Genomic DNA, 22,598 nt, shown 5'->3' with positions numbered 1-22,598 from the left:
TAGCCAGAAATGCCACCTTAGACAGGGCGTTTTTTATTGCAAATACAAGAGAAATGCATACTGTAGTTTGATATGGTACATCTACTTCTACGTGTTACCTGAATTTATTGCATTTAGGCATTGACACAAAATACAATGTGAACATTAATCTAAATAAGTTGGGAACTTCATATACATGCATTTTTCTGGTCTTAAAATTGAACGCCAGTGGAATAAACTGATTTAACTAAACGTAGAGTAGGTATCATTAGAGGAGCTTATTCTAAAAATATTTTGATACTACATTTTTTGTTTTCCTTATCTTATTCCTGTTTACTGATTATTGTTCTTCTCTAAAGCCCACTCTTCATCGCAGTCCCAGGAACGTCCTACAGCTACCGTGTCACCACTACGGACACAGAGCTCTCCATCACGCCTCCCAGCCAACATAAATAGGCCGCACTCTACCCTCTCTCCACAACACATCCAGCAGTCTGCTGCACAAACGTCTACTGGCATCCACAGTCATAGGCCAGTCATTTCCCTGACTTCGGCTGCAGCAGCTATCACTCCCCCAAATGTTACCACAGCGAACATAAACGGTGAAGCTGCCAACGGCCACATCAGCAGCTTTCTGACTGCCAGCCCAACAAGCACAGCTGGCAAAACAGAAGAGAGAAAGACTGAAAAGGTGAGTCCCTCCCTGTCCTTTTGGAAAGCTATTCTTGATATAACAATTACATTGTGTAGTGTACAGAGGTATTCAAATAATAAGTAGTGTGGTTGGCAGTGTTACAAAATCATAATCACAGCATCCAATTGAATTTCTTGCATATAATTATATATTCCAGTGCTTTTCTTGTTGCCAGAGAGCTGATGGCCTCTTTAAACATAAGGTAGCCATAGACTATCTGTTTTGTATCTGTATAAGGACACCTTGCTTTTATCATAAATGGTAATTAATTAATAATGTCTTATGTTATGTAGAAGCAATCTTACTGGTGTTTGGCAAGCTTAGCACTGGAGGGATCTGGAAAACTATTTTAAAATGCATTTTGTATCATAGAAGAATAGGTTGTAATGAGCTTTCAAAATAACATTTCTGTGTATTACCATAGGCCGATTATTTAGGATTATTTGGAAAAATGTATATATTGGTCCATTACAGTGTACCACTATAAATGTTATATCAGGGTCGAAGGAGCGGCTCAGTGAGTAAAGGCACTGTCACTGAGTTTGAAGCATAGTAGCCTGGTTCATATCCTGGTGTCAGCTCCTTGTAACCTTCGGCAACTCATGTTATCTCCCTGGGCCTCAGGTACCAAAAAAATAGATTGTAAGCTCTACGCGGCAGGGACTCGTGCATGCAAAAATTCTATGTACAGTGCTAGACAAGAAAAAAACAATGATTATTTTCACAGTTCTCAGGCTAATTAGGAAAATAAATTATTCCTCTCTATAATCGGAAAACAAATAACACATGACAACTCTGTTTGTTCCAGAACTTTTAAACAATTATATGACTCTTACTATATTTCTAGACACTACATTTGCAGAGATGTTGTCCCTTATAGTGGAGAAATACTCACATATCTTGCGTTTTCTGCCATTCAACTTCAATGCATGACTTCCCTATTTCTATTCAGTCCCTTCCCTATGTGAGTGACCCTAAATACTGCTGACCATCCTCACTATCTTGTTACATTGTTTGTCTATGATACTGTAGGTAATTTGATGCAATAAGCCCCAGCTATTCTCCCCATTGGTCATTAACTATGTACTATGCTCTTGACCGTGCACATTTATGGCTTTCTGTAGTCCAGGTTAACTGAATTGTAATTGTTGCACTTTTGTCACGTTCTCTTCTTTAATAATGTGTGAAACATGTTGCATGCCATCTCTAGAAAGTCATTCTTCCCCTGCCTCCAGTTTGTAGTGATTATCATGTGGAAGAATGCTGGCCACAGTACTGAACTTGTGACTAGTGACATTCATCGGTTGTTGCTCACCGCATAAAACTGCAGTATGCTTTACTCACCATTTACTCACCATTTACTCACAAATAAGTGTTTCCCTTCTTTTTACCATAATAGTTATTTTGTTGCTGTGTTTGGCAGTCTCATATTGTTTAAATTACGTAGTTGTTTTCTAGAGATATCAGTTGGCAATAATTTGTTTCCCAGGGAAGTTAAGAGGGTTCCAGGACCCCTGCCAAAGGAGGGATAACTGCATGTTCTGACAATATATATGTATATATAAAATACAAAAAAGACAGCGCGGGTCCCATAGCGTGATACTGTAACATTCCGTTTAATTGTGCAATAAAAGTAGATTACGGCCGCACTCAAGAGAAATATGATTAAAGTGCATAGAAACTGTGATAAGAACACACAGCAAGATTCACCGTAAGTCCCACGCTGAAGCTCCAGAGCAGCATGTCTGGCTGTTTATACCGTTGAGCTGCTTCCGCTTCCGATTCAGGATGCAGTCTGGGAGTGCACATCTACGCTGTTTGCCCCCCTGCTGCAGACTCGCGTAAACTTCTTCAGCTCCACTGCTCTGTCACACTCGTGCTTGTGATTCTAATGGTGATTCTGCCTGGCTCCTAATCAAATGTCATGGTGCTGCTCTGAAGCTTCAGTGTGGGACTTACGGTGAATCTTGCTGAGTGTTCTTATCACAGTTTCTATGCACTTTAATCATTTTTGTCTTGTGAGTGGTCTTAATTTACTTTTATTGCACTATTAAATTTGATGTTAAAGTTTCACGCTTTGGGAGCCGTGCCGCACTTTTTTGTATTGTATTTGGCGATGAAGGAAGTTGTTCCTGAGGATAGCTGTCGGCGGGTCCAGCGGTTATATTCATCAGTTTATATACATTTTATTTTATCTTTGGCATTTTCTGCTATTTGTTTTCATTCCTTTTCTTGGGTGTCTGTATATCCAATCCCTTTTCCCCTGTTTACCCTCCCTTGTCTTATATGTTAGATAGTCTGTGTCATGTTATGCACTTTGTATGTAATTGACATTCACTTTTGTGTCTTGTGGATAATTATATATATGTATTTTTTAATATATATTTTATTTTTTGTTGCTATTATACTTCTCTTAACATTACATCTCATTTTGATCAACATCAATTCAGGCGCAGTATATATACATACATACATACATACATGTTTGTTGATGATGACATCACTAATATATTGATTAGGTGCAGGAAAGTGAACTTGCTGCTATATCTAATTCAAGTTGGTAGCTTTCTAAGTGAATTTCATTTTCCAGAAAAGTTGAACTCATTGTGTTCACACCTCCTTTTGGGACATGGGAACAGTTGTGTTTCCTCACACTTTATACAGTATATTTTAGTACATCACATTGCATTTACAGTACCTGACCTTTGTAAACCCCATGGCCCTTCTGCATATGGTACTGTTGCGTGGTGCACTCACAAGAAATAGATACTTGCCACCGGTGCTCAGCAAAGGTGGTCCCGCATCATAGTGGATCCCACCTACAATTCAGAAAACTATGAAGTTGGCACTCAAGTGGTCTTGATGAAAAACGTATCCAAAGGATTTAGTAAAGATAGATTGACATCTCGGTCCACTTACAGGCCTTTCCCAAGATAGTAAGACTTCTTACCCTTCTGCATATGGGACATACTTGCCTCCACCCCTCGCACCCCTTGTAAACAAAGACAAAACACTAAAGACCATAAAGCATCTTTCATCCTGTTCACTTCAGTAGGGCATCAGGCATTTTATGGCTTGGCCATGCATAGTAAATCTGGCTCTCAGTGCTGGATGTGCAAATGACTTCAGCAATTATTCTACAGACAATACCAACAAATTTTGTTCTACAAAAAGCAATTTATAAGCACAAACACATTCGTCTTATAAAAAAGGAAAAAAACTATTTTTCACAGGCTACAAATAAGTACAATTTCTACTTCAAGGATGATTGAATTATTCCAAAGAAGGCGATTATTATGATAATTGGATTCTACATGAGACTGTCCCCATAATCTTCTTTTTTTTTTAACTCAGTCTTATGCCTCCCATTTTTATTTTTTGCTCTAATACATGAATGTTCACTTTGTATAACTATGGCTCTCCAGGACCATGACTCTTAGGCCTCGGTCCCGCTGCGTTCGTTGGCGCGGGCGGCCACACGCAAGTTCCCCACCAGCAGGGGAATCCTCCCGAGCCGGTCCCGGTCCCCCCTGGCGGCACAGCGCACTACACGCTGTAGCGCGTCAGCCGCTATGGGACACAAGAAAATGGTGATCCCTAGCGTTGACGCGTCACGTGGTGTGGCTGTGAGCCAATGGGGAGGGGAGGCTTCGTGAGGAGGAGAGGCTTCGGGGAGCGGGGAGGAGTGTGGAGTGAAAGCAGCGTGCCTGTCTGTGTGTGTGTCTGAGTGCGTGCGTGCCTGCCTCTGTCTGTGTGTGTGTGTGTATGTGTGTGCCTGTGTGTGTGTGTGTGTGTGTGTATATGAGTGCCTGTGTGTGTGTGTGTGTGTGTGTGTATATGAGTGCCTGTGTGTGTGTGTGTGTGTGTGTGTGTGTGTGTGTGTGTGTGTGTGTGTGTGTGTGTGTGTGTGTGTGTGTGTGTGTGTGTGTGTGTATATGAGTGCCTGTGTGTGTGTGTATATGAGTGCCTGTGTGTCTGTGTGTATATGAGTGCCTGTGTGTGTGTGTGTGTGTGTGTTGCTTACCATCAGCAGCTCCAGCCCGAGTCCGTGGAGGGAGGGGGGGGAGAGTAGCGGGTCCCTCCGCTCAAGCCACGCCCCCCCTCCCTGTCAAACCTCCCACTCCCGCCCACCTCCCGCTCCGGCTCCCGCTCCCTACAGACCGCATATCGCGGTCTGTGTATGTCAGCGCACCGCCTGTCTGCAGTGCGGGCGCGCTGACTCTGGGAGCGGAGCCTTAGCCTTAAGCTGCGGCCCTGCTGCCTGCGCAGCACGCTCGCCTGCGAGTCCCCCGGTCTGCAGAGAGCTGCAGGGGGAAAGACAGAGGGGGCGTGATGGGGGCATGGCCGTGACGTCACCCGGCAGGTTCACCCTCATTGGCTGAACCGCCGGGGGGCAGGCCTAGCGCTGTATCGCGACTCCTGCTCTCAATTTTCTTGAGAGCAGGAGTTTCTGTCGCAGCGGGCCTGGCCCCATTGTGTGGCGGATCTTGTCCCTGCAGCGTCCGCCACGGTGTGCGCTGCAGTAGCCAGCGGGGACCAGGCCTTATAGTCATGTCACTTTGCATTGTTTTCTTCAGGCTCCCTGAAGTGCAGCACCTAGCTTGTTGTTGGTTTTTAATACTGTGCTACCAGGATTCTCTTTCCACCACAAGTCATTTATTCTGCACAGTAAATTTTTGTGAAGAACGAAGGTTATTCTTAAACTTGTGCAGCACACGTTAGAACTACAGTAACTAAGTGCGTTCAAAGCCCAGTCTTGTCATCATCTGGATCATTCGACATTACAGATTATAGTTGCTAATTAGGCGGAGAGGAGTAATTGCTGGATACCTGGCACCCATCTGTGCTTAAGACTCTTGGATAACTAATTCATACCTTTCTGCCATCCCTAACCCTGGGTTATGTTAAGATGTGGTTTTCAAACAGAAAAACGAATAATATACAATCTCAACCCTCATTTCTGATTGTAAAAGGCTGTTATTGGCCACCTGGTATCCTGTTTGGCATTAACTTTTCAGCCAACACCAGCTGGATCCCAGTGCTTAATAGTAATTTTATGTACCTTTGTTTTTACATTTATATAACATTCAGGTGCCGAACAGCAATGTCTTAAAATATCTACCTTTAGGCGTTGACTTCCTAGCTGATAAACAATACTCTTTTACATTGTGTTTTAGAAAATAAGTTTCTCTCTTTTAAAGCATGTTTTTTATGCAACTATGACTGCTATTCAGGCCTAATAATAATAACTTTATTTATTTAACGGGTTTTTATCCCAATGGGACTCAAAGCACTTTACAGTTACAATTAGGGAAAAGAAGAAAACATTTAAAGGAATAAAAAAGACCAAACAAAAGGAAAGATACAATTCAGGATAGGACAGTACTATAGCTATTAAATGCCGGACACGTTATGGTTAATTAATTATATACCTGGGTAAACAGGTAGGCCTTGAGCCTGTTTATATAGATTTCCAGAGACGGAGCCTCTCGCACTGTACGAGGCAGACAGTTCCAGAGAGTGGGAGCATAATTGTTGAGGCAAATTAATAAAATATAGGGCTTAATTTAGTTATCCCACAGACAATCCCATTTCTTTTTTGAGAATAGCATTGCCACTGTTTAGGAAGGGAGTGCCATTATTGATATGTTGTAGATTTAAGCATTCACTGGTACGATCTTTCACCCTTGTTTGTCTAAAGGTGATGTTAATGTGTGTTAGCTCTGAGGCAGCTTATATCTAAAGAACAGAAGACATTTAACACATATTTTCATACAGTGTTTACTCTGCTAATGGTTCTCATATATCACTAAGGAGCTATCCCGTTGTATTCCATAGTAGCTCCTACTGATTAAAACATCACACAAAATAAATCAAATGGCTATTACCTGGCTATTAAAAATGGTATGCTAGATGGCCCTTAAGCTTGCAGTGTATGTGCCCATCAGTGACACAGGGAGCACTGTTGAATGTTTACTATGTAATTGTGTTGTGTATTCAATGGGATTACAAGTACTGTATACAGAGAGAAGACTGGGTAGCCATGTGAAGTCCACAGCTCAATGATTGATACAACCAAAGGGGGGAGGTCTCAAAGGACGGTGATGATTTATTTGTTGTGTCTGCTAATGTTTACTCTGATTAAACAGGAGTTTGACACTTGACACACTTCTATAGTGATAAATTACAGCCATGCCTTGGATGCAAGTTGTAGTTAGGGCGATTGTGCTTTGCCTTGTCCTCTAACATTGTATACTATAATGAAGTTTTAATGTAATGTAAGCCTGGTGCTGCCAGAAGGGCATGCCACTCATTGGGCTGCTCTCCCTTGTGACAACTACAGGTGAAAAGGTGAAATATGTGATCCTGAAATTAAAACTAAGAAATATACAGTATGTTTATACGTGAAAGTTAATTTTTTTTTTAGAGGTGCTTTTATTTTTATTATAAAAAGTAATTTGTCTGTCTTCCAATAGATAATAACTGGTTTATAGGAAGGAATAATAAACAATAAAGGCAGTGCTGAATATTTGAATAGGACTTTTATTTTTTATATTTTAGGAGCATTGCAGTTACAGTAGATTCACAGAACAGTAACAGCGAGGTGTGGCTTACAATATCACTTGTCACCAATACTGGTTTGTTCTTAAACTTTACAATAACAAACTACCTATCACCTTCAGTATCTGACAGACCAGGAGATAATTTTACAGATGTCCTTTTTATGTTCATAGGTCTATGGCTAAGCAAGCAGGAGGCGCTCTAGATTATATTTATATATATATATATATATATATATATATATATATATATATATATATATATATATATATATATATATATATATATGTAGCCGGGACCCCCTTTTTCCACTCGTTTGTTGTATGGTTGGGAATGTTGCAGTAAGGAACACTCCGATAATGGAGGTTCCGCGCAAGGGAGCCGCCATGTTGTGGTTGGCGGCAGCACCAACTTAGCCTAGCAGAGGTTGCGCATGCACAGAGTGAGGGTAAGAAAGCCCGCAAAGGAGGTAGCGCACGACGAGTCCCAGCAGCCCCTGCGGGTCCCCGTGATGTGCCTGGGCCAATGAGGTGCGAGACCAGGAGGAAAAGGAAGTGGTTGCGCGCACAAGTGTCAGAGTTGTTCGGAGAGGAGAGGAGAAGGAGCTTCAGTGTAGAGAGGCATACCGCCCCCTACGTAGGCCACATGCCCCAGGCCCAGTTAGGCCCTGAGTCCCCGTAGAGACAAGCAGAGCTAGGGACTGGCCCTAGTCAGGTTCCGGTTCCCTTATTGCCAGATTACCACCGCTGGGACAGTTCTAAGTTGGCGGGAGGTCTGGGCGCAGACCCCACTATCGTGCCACAGCGTGTCTGGGTTGGACCGCCCTAGACACCGACGGGTGACGTCATCTACACCTCGCTGATCCTTTGTGAAGATTGTAGCCGCACCGGGTACTGGAGTGCCCGGCAGGTAATTCTAAAGTGCATCAACGGTACCATCCTTCATTCAGGTCACAGTGGCTGCGCAGTCACACTCATACACATCCATTGACTCACTTGAGGGTGGGGGAACTATTCCCAAGGGGAACTGGACACGGGGTGGGATCACCCGGTGCAGGGAGAGGGGGGGTGAGCGTTCACGAGACGCCGAGTATAGTGTCTCCTCTAGGGAGGCACACTTGTTGGTATAATCCCTATGTTATATGCAAGTAAAATTAATTGGTTAAAGGATATCGCTGTGTGTGGGAGTGTTGTATATAAGTCCTGTGAAGACCCACTTCCCCTCGGGCGGAAGCTGTCGCAGGTGGAGGCGCTGCACCAAGTTCTAGATATTGTGTGTACCCCAGGCTCTCCGTGGCAGAGGCTCAGGCCCTGTGAGCCTACAGGTGATACAGCATATGGTAGTGGCCTGCGTTCGCTAGGAAGCAGGGCTACATATATATATACAGTGTTTGACAAATCCATTAAAATACAGGCCCGTGACGACTGGATTTGACCCCGTGGCGACCTCCTCATGGCCGACACCAAGCAGGGTGGGATTGGGAGGGGGACTAGGTGGCGAGTAGATTTTTTTGGTTCAGCGAGTAGATTTTTGGGTGATTTGTCAACCACTGTGTGTATATATATATATATATATATATATATATATATATATATATATATATATATATATATATATATATATATATATATATATATATATATATATATATATATATATATATATTATATATATATATATATATATATATATATATATATACAAAAAAGAAAAGAAACACACAGCGCAATCCCACAGAGATATCTAATCAGTTAATACCACATATATATCAGAGGGAATTTAACCCTTACAATCTATCTATCCCTGACTCTGTCTGCTGCCAATTAGGTCTACAGCTCCACAAGCTTGTAATGAAAAGATACCAGAAGAATGACCTAGGCGCAAGGGGAGACAAGAGAGAGAAAAAACATAGGATAGTATGTCTGAAAAATGAACCCCTAAAATAGTAAGATATGCACTCACAGCGTTTCATGTAATTCAGGCCTTTTATCCACCCTGGGATCTGGAACTCTGTAGGTATTCTGGGGACGTTCCTGGGTCTGTGTCCTCGGATCTTTCTACAGCGATTCTTCACTGCCAAGTTTCCATCTCATAAGTAGTGATACATATATAGGGAGAGGTTAAGAACACACAGAATAGTGTAACACAGTTTTAATGATAAAAAAATAAATGAATCACAATAAGTAAAAAACTCACACTTTGTGAGCTCTTTAAAAACAATTGAGAATATCAGAGTATCTCACACTCATAGGGTCTACCGGTTCCCAGCTGGGCTTCTAGCAGTCACTATTCCCGTAATAGTATCCCTATACACCTCTGCTGTTGTCCTGGTGTATGGTATTATGTATAGTAGTACAGTTCCCTTGCAGTGAGCGCCGTTGTAGTCTCTCACGGCACTTTTAGTACTCCCAGTACTCACGGTACTCGTGGGACCTGGATGCCCTTGCAATGAGCTCTGTTGTGATCTCTCATGGCACTTTTGGTGATGCTGGGGAGCTGTTACAACCAAAAGTGCCGTGAGAGATCACAACGGAGCTCATTGCAAGGGCATGTAGGTCCCACGAGTACCGTGAGTACTGGGAGTACTAAAAGTGCCGTGAGAGACTACAACGGCGCTCACTGCAAGGGAACTGTACTACTATACATAATACCATACACCAGGACAACAGCAGAGGTGTATAGGGATACTATTACGGGAATAGTGACTGCCCCACACCTCTGGAATGCCCTTCCCCTCAGTACCCGACTAGCACCCTCTCTATCCACTTTTAAGACCCACCTTAAGACACACCTGCTTAAAGAAGCATATGAATAGCACCGTGGATAATACTAGACACATGATACATAAAGCTTGGCCCCCTGCAGACGCACTTACCAGAACTCCCTCCTACTGTCTCTGTACGTTCCTCCTACCTACCAATTAGACTGTAAGCTCCACGGAGCAGGGACTCCTCTTCCGAAATTTTACTTTTATGTTTAAAGCGCTTATTCCCATGATCTGTTATTTGTATTATTTGTTATTTATGTGATTGCCACGTGTATTACTTCTGTGAAGCGCTATGTACACTAATGGCGCTATATAAATAAAGACATACATTTAAGTCACTTTTTAGGGGCCTAGGGCTTGACCCAACCTCACGGTCTGACATTTGTGTTATCACAGTATTCAGAAACAATTATCGCAAGTCAGAAACCATGAGGTAGGAAAATGCTAATACCGCTCGGGATAGCAGTGTCCTTATCTCAGTCTTTTTCTAAGTTCTAACACTGCGATCTGCTCTCAGTCTATAAGAGCTAAATCTCCCTGCACAGCTCTTACAGGCGATCACACTGTTTTAATTTAAAGTGTAATAACAAAGTATTGAAGCAGGGGGTGTCCGGATCTGAACCGCATTAATTTCAGCCCTAGGGAGCCTTGCTTCCCAAGTTACAGGTGCCAGTATGGGGTGCTGGTATCTTCTGTGTGTTAACATCTCCCAGTTACATGAGGCGGGATGTTTAAACAATGCTGGGAGATACCGGGGCCTGTAACCTCGGGATGCAGGGGGTCTCTGAGGCTGAAATTAATGAGGTTCAGCTCAGGAGATCCCCTACTTCAATACTCTGTTATTAACATAAAATTTAAAACCGCTTCATTACCTTAGCGGCTAGACCAGGGGTGGGCAACCTATTTTTCAATGTAGCCACAGGTGTGGCGAATTAGAAGTGAAAATAGCCACACCATGCAAAAATTGAGGTATTTTATTGCGCATGCAAAAATTGAAAACGACACAGTGTGTGTGTATGTGTATGTGTATATATATCTATATATATAGATATATATACATACACACACACACACACACAAAAACACACACACACACACACACACACACACACACACACACACACACACACACACACACACATACACACACACACACACATATATATACACACACACACACACACACACACACACACACACACACACACACACACACACACACACACACACACACACACACACCCACACCCACACCCACACACACACACACACACACACACATATATATATATACACACACACACATATATATACACACACACACACACACACACACACACACATATACACAATCAAATACACACACACATATATACACACACACACACACACACACACACACACATATATATACACACACACACACACACACACACACACACACACACACACACACACACACACACACACACACACACACACACACACACACACACACACACACACACACACACACACACACACACACACATATATATACACACACACACATATATATATATATATACACATACACACATATACACACACACACATATACACACACACACATATATACTCACACACACACATATACACACACACACATATATATACACACACACAACATACCAGAGCCAGAAGGGGAGACAGGACAGAGGGAACCAGCACTACCAAAATCAGCTGAGTGGAGGAGGGGAGGGGGGGGGCAGTTTAGCAGAGCGAGCAAGGAGGGGAGACAGGACAGAGGGAACCAGCGCTACCAAAATCAGCTGAGTGGAGGAGGGGAGGGGGGGCAGTTTAGCAGAGCGAGCAAGGAGGGGAGACAGGACAGAGGGAACCAGCGCTCCATATTGTTCAATCAGTCAGTCGGGGGAATGGAGCAGCAGCGGGCAAGTTTTTTAAATGGAATGATACCTGGGTTCCCCTCCACAGCGCTTGCGCAACTGGTCAGTCGGCTTCCATAACTCCCCCCCTCCTCCCCCTCCCCCTGATGCGGCGCCGTGAAGGTGAGAGAGGCAGATTGACGGCGGAGTGCTTCTCCGCATGGGGTCTGCACAGCTAGGCTGTGCAGGACACAGAACGGAGTTCTTGGAGTGGGAAGGTAGAGCTAGACTAGATCAATATTAAATTTGCCACACTTAGCCTGCCAATTCGCCACAAGTGGCAAATAGCGATAGGGTTGCCCACCTCGGGGCTAGACAATAAGGTAATGAATGGGTTAAGCCAGAGTATCTGGTTTCTTGGGGTTTATGGGGTGGGTGAAGGTGGTAGTTGCCCAGAGTGGGTCGTTAGGCTTACCGGGAAGGTGGCGGTATATCTGCTAATCCGATTGATGGGTATACCATGTGATGGCTTCCATTTTTTTGTTGTTGCTGAAGTGATGTCATCTTAAAGGGAGTGTAGCATATACTACCTGATTGGTTGGCTTCCCTCTCTTTTTGATGATGTCGCATCTGTAAAAAAATGGAAGCCGTCACATGGTACACCAACCATTCGGATTGGGGGTGTATCATTTGACACTCAAATGTGACGCCACATGCCTTATATAAGGCCTGTCCCTTGGATTATAAAGAAGAAAAGAGAGAAGCTCAAGAAGTTACTGGAAACTTCTCTTCAATAAACAGAGGACCATGGACCTTGCGTCGAGGGTCAAGAGTTGGTGCCGGAGTAAAATTCAGAGGGTGAATCTCAGCAAAGGTAAAAAAAAAACACTTTGATTGGCTTTTATTTAATTGTGTATTCATTTTTAGGTTGCTCATTAATTGGCAATGTGCTTATCTATGCCCCTTTCTGGGTGAAGATAAGCACAGTGGAATTCAATGCATTCTTCTGGCAAATGCTTGTTTTTATTTAATTGTTACGTTTTTTTTTTTAGCTTGCCCATTCATTGTGGCAATCCATGCCCATATTGTGGGCATGATTTACCACAGTAACAATTAATGGCTTTATTGTTCGATGCTTGTTTTTATTTAAATGTAATGTGTTTTATTTTGTGGTTTGTTTTTTTAGCTTGCCCATTCATTGCCATTGTGGGCATGGTACCAATCAATGGGTTTATTGGCAAGGGTTCTTGTTATGACAATGTCATTTTATTGGGGGGGGGGGGTTGTGGTTAACCCCTTAATTACTATAGTTCGTGGCCAGTAGTTTGTTCTTTTATTTTAATGTTGCTGCCCACGAGGACGAGGAGGAAGGTGCTGAGGAGGAGTGCAGCCTTCAAGTAAGTAGAGTAAGTAGAGCTTTAATTTACTTTATACTGGCTAGATAATGTTTTTTTTTTAATGGGCAAAAGAGCTATTATCCAGATCTGGAAAATAGGGATTTTGCCCATTACTGTACTGTTCTGTATGTGTTAGGCAGGGTGGGTTTGGGGGGTAGAGGAGCTGGGTAGTAGGGTGTCCATTCATTGCCATTGTGGGGTCTTTGCTGCCATATAGGGCCTATTTAACCACACTGGCCAAACACCACATTCACCCACCCCATCTACCCCATATAAACTGGGCATTGGTATTAAACCAGGTTACTACTGTTTAACCATTATGAAAGGTGTCCCATCTGTCTGTGAGCCTTAAATTCAATAATTATAGGGTTTTTTGCACTATTTTCTTAGATTTAAAATTTTTGAATGCAACGATCATCTCTTTTAGAGTTTGTAATTGAAATAATTAAATATTTTTCACTCTAATTGTTCGAGTGTACAGCTAACCATTATACAGTTTAACAAAACATACTTGGGTGAGCTCAGACCTACCCCTATAATGGAATGTACGGTATAAGTAACACTATAACTGATTGAAGCCTGCTAACACCGGTAGCAGACTTACGGTACATCATTTTTTGCTGAAAAGATGCAACTACGTGACTCTTTTGTTATTAGACTTGGGATCAAAATGTACAATGTCACTAATAAATTGCAAGCCAATTTGGGAGGAACGCAGGGTTTTTGGATTTGTTAACAATTATACAGTACCTTCAACACCCATACTGTATATATCTGCCAACGAACGTAGTCATATATACGTGTTAATATGATAAGATTTCATGTAATGATGCAGTCACTGGTAATGAATGGCATACAGGAAACTGAGCAGCCATGACGAGTCATGCCCAATATAATGATAGTTGTGTCTTCGTGAGGTGGGAAGCATTAAGCAGTTACTACAAGAGGCTTTACAGCAGTAAACTCTCATGAGTTTGTCACGCCAGCTTGGTTGATACAGTCAACACATACATTCTTTACATGGTAGTAAAGGAGAAGAATGTAAAATATTTTACATCTGTTCTGTTCTATCCTTCGCTTTCCTGCGTATACGTTTGGATTTGCCGAAGTCAGCCCCTCGCTAGGAAACTGCTTTTCTGCCTTATGATTTATGACTACACAACATATACTGTGCTGTATACATACATTATTTAGTCAATACAATACAATACAAATACGTTGTATATACTGTTACTAACTCCCAGGACTATTCTAGAACATATGGTTAGAAGGAGCAGTACATTAAGGCCCAACACTTTCACCTTGCAGAACAGCACATTTCATAAAGTAATAATGAATTTCAGGGCTTATAAAATGTGAAAGCATGTCTAATGTGACTGTTGAAGCTATAAGTAAGCACCCTTGAAGGTTAGACAGCTTACTGGTTACTTTCCAGTTGACTAGCAAATTACTCATACGTCAATCACGTTGTGTTCCTTTTTCCTTGTTGTCACCTGCTGCAAATGTTATATTGGATGGATGGTCACCTGTCACTATTGTCAAGTGGGTTATGGTTTAAGTGGTTCACAGAATTACTTAGTGTTGCAACAGGAATTCAGTCTCTTGTTGGTTGTTGTTGTTTTATTTTGCACTGCTTTGATAATTGCTTTATGAGGTGGTTGTAGATATGTCTTCTTTATCAATCAAACATGACAACTCAGTGACTTCACGTAGCAATGTCAACAGGGTCTAAATGAAGAAAACAGAATTAGTTACCCAAGTGAACTGTGTTTTAGATATCAAAATGAAAACATGATTCTCTGTGTCAAATACTGAAAAATGCACCTATGATTGACATGCTTTTGTACAGCAGTAAACATAGTCATACCATAGGCAGATTATAGCAGAATTCAATTGAGAAATACTAAAGTATTAAATAAATTGAAATAATACAATTTTCTGAATCAGATTTATTACAGAGTACTGCATCACTGTGCTTTGTTTCACCGGAAGACAGATATATACATAGTAGACATATATATATAGTAGATGGTGCAGGCCCTCCGTCTGGTTGAAACAATGTGGGTGCAAATCCTGTATGGTATAGAATAGGCAATACGATACCGTTTGAAGACGAATATCAGAAGCAGCACTCCAGGTAAGATGTCTTGTTAATACAAATTTCTTTTGATCACTTACCTGGAGTGTGTATACACACACACACACATATATATATATATATATATATATATATATATATATATATATATATATATATATATATATATATTAATATATACATACATACATATGTACAGTGGTATGAAAGAGAAAGCACACCCTCTTTGAATTCTATGGTTTTACATATCAGGAAATAATAACTATCATCTGTTCCTTAGCAGGTCTTAAATTTAGGTAAATACAACTTCAGATGAACAACAACACATGACATATTGCACGTGTCATGATTTATTTCACAAAAATAAAGCCAAAATAGAGAAGCTATGTGTGAAAAACTACGTACACCCTTACTGCTTCCATAGGAATTAAGATGCTAGCAAGTGTGACCACCTCTATAAAAGCCGAAGTGTTATCAGTTTGCTGTTCTGGAGCATTCAGGTGTGTTAACACAATGCCAAGGAGGAAAGACATCAGCAATGATCTTAGAGAAGCAATTGTTGCTGCCCATCAATCTGGAAAGGGTTATACGGCCATTTCCAAACAATTTAAAGTCCATCATTCTACAGTGAGAAAGATTATTCAAAAGTGGAAAACATTCAAGACAGTTGCCAATCTTCCCAGGAGTGGACGTCCCAGTAAATTCACCCCAAGGTCAGACCGTGCAATGCTCAGAGAAATTGCAAAAAACCCAAGAGTTACATCTCAGACTCTACAGGCCTCAGTTAGCATGTTAAATGTTAAAGTTCATGACAGTACAATTAGAAAAAGACCGAACAAGTATGGTTTGTTTGGGTTGCCAGGAGAAAGACTCTTCTCTCTATAAAGAACATGGCAGCACAGCTTAGGTTTGCAAAGTTGCATCTGAACAAACCACAAGACTTCTGGAACAATGTCCTTTGGACTGGCGAGACCAAAGTGGAGATGTTTGGCCATAATGCACAGCGCCACGTTTGGCAAAAACCAAATACAGCATATAAGCACAAAAACCTCATATACGTAAAATGTCAAGCACGGTGGTGGAGGCGTGATGATTTGGGCTTGTTTTGCAGCCACAGGACCTGGGAACTTGCAGTCATTGCATCGACCATGAACTCCTCTGTATACCAAAGTATTCTAGAGTCAAATGTGAGGCCATCTGTCCGACAGCTAAAGCTTGGCCGAAATTGGGTCATGCAACAGGACAATGATCCCAAACACACCAGCAAATCTACAACAGAATGGCTGAAAAAGAAAAGAATCAAGGTGTTGCAATGGCTTAGTCAAAATCCAGACCTCAACCCGATTGAAATGCTGTGGCTGGACCGTAAGAGAGCTGTGCATAAACAAATGCCCACAAACCTCAATGAACTGAAGCAACATTGTAAAGAAGAGTGGGCCAAAATTCCTCCACAACGATGTGAGAGACTGATAAAGTCACACAGAAAATGATTACTTCAAGTTACTGCACCGACACACTTTATTCGAGCAAATACCCGGTATGTACCTGGCAGATACCTGGAATGCGCCGCTCCTCACCTCTGACAAGCCCTGTTGCATTTGCCTTCCCAGCCTGGGTTCATGCCTGGCTGACGGGCGACTGATCTGTTAAATGATAATGATTAGGATTTAATAGGCTGCAATGCTTCGCGTGTCTACCAGATGGCATAAATTCATGAATTGTAATGCAGTATATATATATATACTGTGCAGTATTGCAGCCAGCGGGAATAAAATGCTTCAATCCCTGCCTCTAAAATACCTCAATGCACTCGGGCAGAAAACAGTCACAAACCTCAATACACCCGAGTATACCCGAATTCGTGGGACTAGCCAAGCTCGAATAAAGTGTGTCGCCAGTGTATTGCTGCTAAATGTGGTTCTACAAGCTATTGAATCATAAGGTATACTTAGTTTTTCACACATGGCTTTTCCATTTTGGCTTTATTTTTGTTAAATAAATGACACTGTGTATGTCACATGTTGTTGTTCATCTGAAGTTGTATTTACCTAATTTCAAGACCAGCTAAGGAACAGATGATTGTTATTATGCCCTGATTTGTAAAACCATAGAATTTAAGGGTGTACTTTCTTTTTCATACCACTGTATATGTAACCCGGGTCCGCCCTTTGACGACCCTCCTGAGCCAAGCCCCAATGATGAAACCCCACCATTGGATGCTTACAGTCGGGTAGGACCAGCTGCCATCATACATGTCATCATGAATGGTGTATATTCATCAGCGTTGTTCGACACTTGGTCCCAAGTGACCATCGTGTACAGAGGTTTCTATACCCAACACCTTAAACAGCGTCCCTTGCAGTCGGCTGAACATATAAAAGAGAGCTAAATAATGAGGGTTTCCCCATTGATGGGATAGTGAAGGTTCGGCTGGAGATGCTTCAGTTGAACACAAGCAAATCGCACCCTATGGATGTGGAGGCACTAGTATGCTCTGAACCCCGAGAGCAGCCCAAGTACCCAATTAGCCTGGGAACCAACACCGATATAGTGTGGGCAATAATCGGGGCCTATCTGCAAGAAGCCGGTGAACTGCCTCTGGATAGCCTAAACCTCTATCCCATCCTGTTGGAGGAGTGTTGCTAGATATCTGCCCTGGACTATCATGGAGATCTCTTCAACCTGCAAGCAGGACTAACAGATTCCACCAGGGCGAGTGAAGCGCATGGCCGCAATGCGCAGCTGCCCTGACCGAGACAAGGCCTCTTTTCCCTGGAAAGCATGCCGGAAGAAGAGGCCAGTGAGGCTACAAGCTGATACCAGAAGTGCGGGAATGGACTTCCAAGATTCCTAGTCGAATTAAAGTATTTGTCCAAAATATCTCTCCGTACCCCATGTCTTTCGATCCAGGTCAAAGATTGGGCCGCATATACGCCGTCACCCCAGTGGAGACAGTGCCGCAGGTGACTGCCGCTGTGGTGTCCAAACAGCCAGCCAAACTGACCTTCAACTTCGGAGACTCAACCCTACCGGCCGAATGGAGAGACCGGCTAGCGGCCAGATTGGAAGAACTCCAGGCTGTATTCTCCATGAGTGAGATGGACGTGGGCTGCAGCCATCGGGCTGAGAGACACTACGCCTTTCTGAGAACATTCGTGTTGCATCGCCCCTCGGGATGTGTACGATGTAAGGGATGTCTTGCCTGAGATGGAGAGGCAGGGCTTGTGACCGAATCCCGGAGTCCTTACGACATGCCCATCGTGGTGGTCAGAAAGATGAATGGATCGGTAAGATTGTGTGAGGAATCGGGGAGCGCGTCCCTTGCGGCGCGTTCCCTCCTCGCTTACCTATAGTACTGCAGCGGCAGCTGCCGAAGATTCGCCCCCCGCTAATGTGCGCATCACCGTTCCTGTTACAGAGCGTGTGCGCACCCGCTCCTTCTATGCACGGTCACTGAGCATAGCTCCGCCCCCTCGGGACACGCCGCACCTCCGCTATGCGCTGTGCACGCGCATGATGGCGCGCAATGAGCCCCAGCTACGTGTCAAGTTTTGCTATAAGCCCTTGTCTCCTGCAGCCTATCCTTGGCATCTGCGGAGGCCCCGCCTCCGCTCCCTCCCCTACTTGTTCCTGTCTCCTATATAAGACTGCCTCTTCCTGGCATACCTTGCTGAACATAGACTTTGTGTAGCCTTGTGTTGTGCCTGGCTTGTCCAGCCCTGTCTTGCTTTGATTTCTACAGTTACCTCTCGTGTACCGACCTGGCTTTGCATTTGGATTCTCTCTGGCTCGTGAACCCTGGCTTATGGATTAACCTCTCGTGTACCGACTTAGCTTTGCATTTGGATTCTCTCTGGCTCTTTACCCCTGGCTTACGGATAACGACTACATGTACCTTTCCTACCCTTGGAACCTGGCGAGTATTGGATTAACCCTTTTTCTTCATACCCAGACCCAGCAACGCTACAAACCACCTACTGGGCCCGCCCTCGCTACTGTGGGTGTGTGGCATTGTCCTTCCCACCTCAGTGCTGGGGTCAGGTCTTGTCTGTGGGCTTGCACAAGCGTGACAGATTGTGTGTTGACTACCGGACACTGAACAACCGTACCGTACCCGAACAGTACACTCTAACCAGCATCAAAGAGATTCTCAATGCACTAACTGGGAGCCAGTGGTTCAGTGTTCTGGACTTGCGATCTGGGTACTACCAGGTACCGATGAGTGAAGAAGACCAGGAGAAGACTGCCTTCGTCTGTCCCCTGGGCTTCTACCAATTTACGCGCAAGCCCTAAGGCATCTGTGCGCTCCAGCAACATTTCAGTGCCTAATGGAGAAAACCATTGGAGACATGAATCCTCGGGAATGCTTGGTCTACCTGGACGATATTATTGTTTTTGGTAAAACCTTGGAAGAACATGAAGAATGGCTGCTTAAAGTGCTGGATCGTCTGGGCCGAGAGGGTCTGAAACTGTCACGCGACAAATTCCGGTTCTGTCACACCTCGGTGACCTACGTGGGACACATTGTGGAATCGCCACTAATCCGGCCAAAGTAGAAGCTGTGGTGAATTGGCCGCGACCTGAGAACGTTATGGAGCTACGCTCTTTCCTCGGCTTCTGTGGCTACTATCGTCGTTTTGTGGAGGGGTATTCCAGTAAGGCTAAGCCTCTAAATAAACTCCTCAAGATATACCCCGAGGACACCGGGTGAAAGATACGGATTGCTGGGTAAGGGTCTGGCACCGTAACCACCTTCTCCCTATTCCATAAGTGGGAGATGATGAACCAGAGATACCGGCTACACCACTGGACAGTGAGCCGGAACAATCCAACGCTAGCCAAGAGACTGTAAATGAAACTATCTCTGAGACCACCCATGAGCATGCAGATGTTGAAGAGACTGTTAATGAGACCGTAGAGCATCCTATGGAGGGACCCTCTCAAAGGGGAACTCAAATTATTGGAGCACCTCCCGGAGGAGCTACGGGTAAAGGGCCCGACGTACAATTCCTGCAAGGGTGGCTCTAACGAGCCAACCTCTAGACTCCAGAAGCCCTTACTTCATTCCAAACAGAGACTATTTATAGAAATGTATGCCCTCCATGGTAGAGGCTGAGCCTCAGGACTGTGTATACTACTCCCCAGAGGGAGTTGCAGAAGAGCCGTTCAGAAGGAGCCAGAGAGCTAGGCATCCACCCAATCGGATGACCTATGACCAAATTGGGGCACCCCTTTATGAGGCTCAGCAGTGGGCCCGTGGTAGAGTGAAATCTGTCATAGCAATGTTCACAGAAATGCATAACTTAATGTATAGACATTGTGAATGTGTTAAGATTGTACATAACTATTGTATGTTTATTATATAAGTTTGGTGCATATGGTTATGTTATACTGTCCCAAGCGGGAACGTTGGGTTTCACCAGGGGGAGAGTGTAACCCGGGTCCCCTTGGTCCCCCGTAAGCCCTGTTTACCTCCGTTACAGCAGGGGACCTTGCTGGCTGTCAGGGAGGTTGAGGCGGCAGCTGGAGAGGCGAGCCGGCTGCCGGGAGATTTGCGGCGCACCCGGCTAGAGGAAGCCGCCATCTTGATTACGCATGCATGCGCTCTAACGGTTCCCATGCGCGGCAGCCATTAGAGCGCTTCGCGCGTGCGCAGAATGGATACAAAGCGGCGTCGATTACCCATAGAGGTCTGCAAGGGAACTAGAAGCCCCATAATGCTCAGGGGCTGCTAGACCATCTGACCAAAGGCAGCCAATAAGGCACAGAGAATCTCTGCAACAGAATTAGATACATTTCGCGTGATGCATAGACCGCGCCAGTCAGAGCTGGGACAAGGAAGGGGTAGGTTATGTGTGCATGTGTCTGTCGCACCTGCACTAGGCCAGATACCCCCTATTAGGCCGCAGCTAGGCTCCGACTCCCCTCAGCTTGTGCTGTGGGCAGGGACAGGCCCACAGATAGTGACGCTGCCCCTGTAGTATTAAAGTGAGGGACACAGCCAGGATGCAGCTGCATCCTGGCCTCAGGTGTTATGGGACCAGACACCCATCTACTACAGAGACTATCAAAGGTGGTACAATCTCTGCGGGACCCACCCATCGTAGAGACGGAGGCTTCGCGGGTTACGGCAATGGATCCATGGATCCCATCATCAGTACAGCATCTGTGCATCCGGGTGTGGACACACCCGGCAGGTACCCAACAAAGTGCACCAACTCACTTCTACACATTAGTGGGCAGCGCTGTACCACACATTGGGGGGATTAACCTTGTGGATACCGGGTTGATTGGGTGCCCAAGGCCCCCTAAGTACTTTAGGGCATGGTGACCCCATTGAGAGGAGGAGGTATTGGGAGGTATGGCTGTGCGAGGCCTGGTGGGTAGGCTATAACTACATTGTTGCATATAATGTAGTAAAACTGTTCTGCTTTACCAAGGGTGTATTCTTTATGTGCCCTGTAACGGGGTCATTATACACTATAGAATCCCGTACAGGTTGAGGCGCTACCGATCATCGTTCCAGGATACACGCCAGGCTCCCAGCAGCAGAGGCTCAGGCTCCTGTGAGCCACCAGGTATTGCACCCTACAACCACCATAGTTACACATCTCCCAGAGGGTGGGGGAAAGTGCGCTATATATATATAATATGCTCAAATTAGATAAGTGAAATAAATGAACAGTGGATAAATTAATGTATTCAGTAAGCAATTGAAATTAATAACTACAATGCATTAAACTAAAGGGAAAATGCAGCTCTTGTAAGGATAACCCTAATCCATAATAGCATATAAACTAAAGAAAAGAGCGCAAATGGCCAATAGTATATAAAAATATGAACAATTTAATAAACAGACAATTAATGCCCCTAACTTGATAAACAAATATGAGATATAAAAAATAAAAACATACATGTGAGATAAAAAACAATTATGATTAAAAAACAGTAAGGCTCATCTTAAGCTGATACTCAATGAGGAGGATAATGATATATAACAGGCACACAGTAAGCAAAGGGACTAGTTACATTTGTGGAGAATGAGCAGGTGATACATGTACTGTAACGTTATTTCACCAGTGAGAGTCCTGAGGAAAAGTGGAGATTGTGAAGTCTATTCCAGTACATATATTCCAGCACATCTATTCCAGTACGTATATTATATCTGAGAGAGCTCAGTTTGATCTCACCAATTTTTACTTGTGAGTGATGACAACAGAAGATCCGCAGCTGTGCC

General features: G+C 43.8%; 1 protein-coding gene across 4 annotated transcripts in view; it reads left to right on the top strand.

The window, feature by feature from the left end:
• Positions 1-22,598, top strand: part of SH3RF3 (SH3 domain containing ring finger 3) — a 425,668-nt gene that overhangs the window by 365,679 nt on the left and 37,391 nt on the right. For all 4 annotated transcript variants that reach the window (XM_075590306.1, XM_075590308.1, XM_075590307.1 and 1 more), the window contains one exon: positions 339-670. In XM_075590306.1, coding sequence (XP_075446421.1) covers positions 339-670 — 332 coding nt within the window. The remainder of the gene's footprint in view (positions 1-338; positions 671-22,598) is intronic.

Source organism: Ascaphus truei, chromosome 3, assembly GCF_040206685.1.
Source record: "Ascaphus truei isolate aAscTru1 chromosome 3, aAscTru1.hap1, whole genome shotgun sequence".
NCBI lineage: Eukaryota > Metazoa > Chordata > Amphibia > Anura > Ascaphidae > Ascaphus > Ascaphus truei.
The sequence above is the reverse complement of the archived record's forward strand: the minus strand, read 5'-3'. Positions and strand labels throughout refer to the sequence as shown.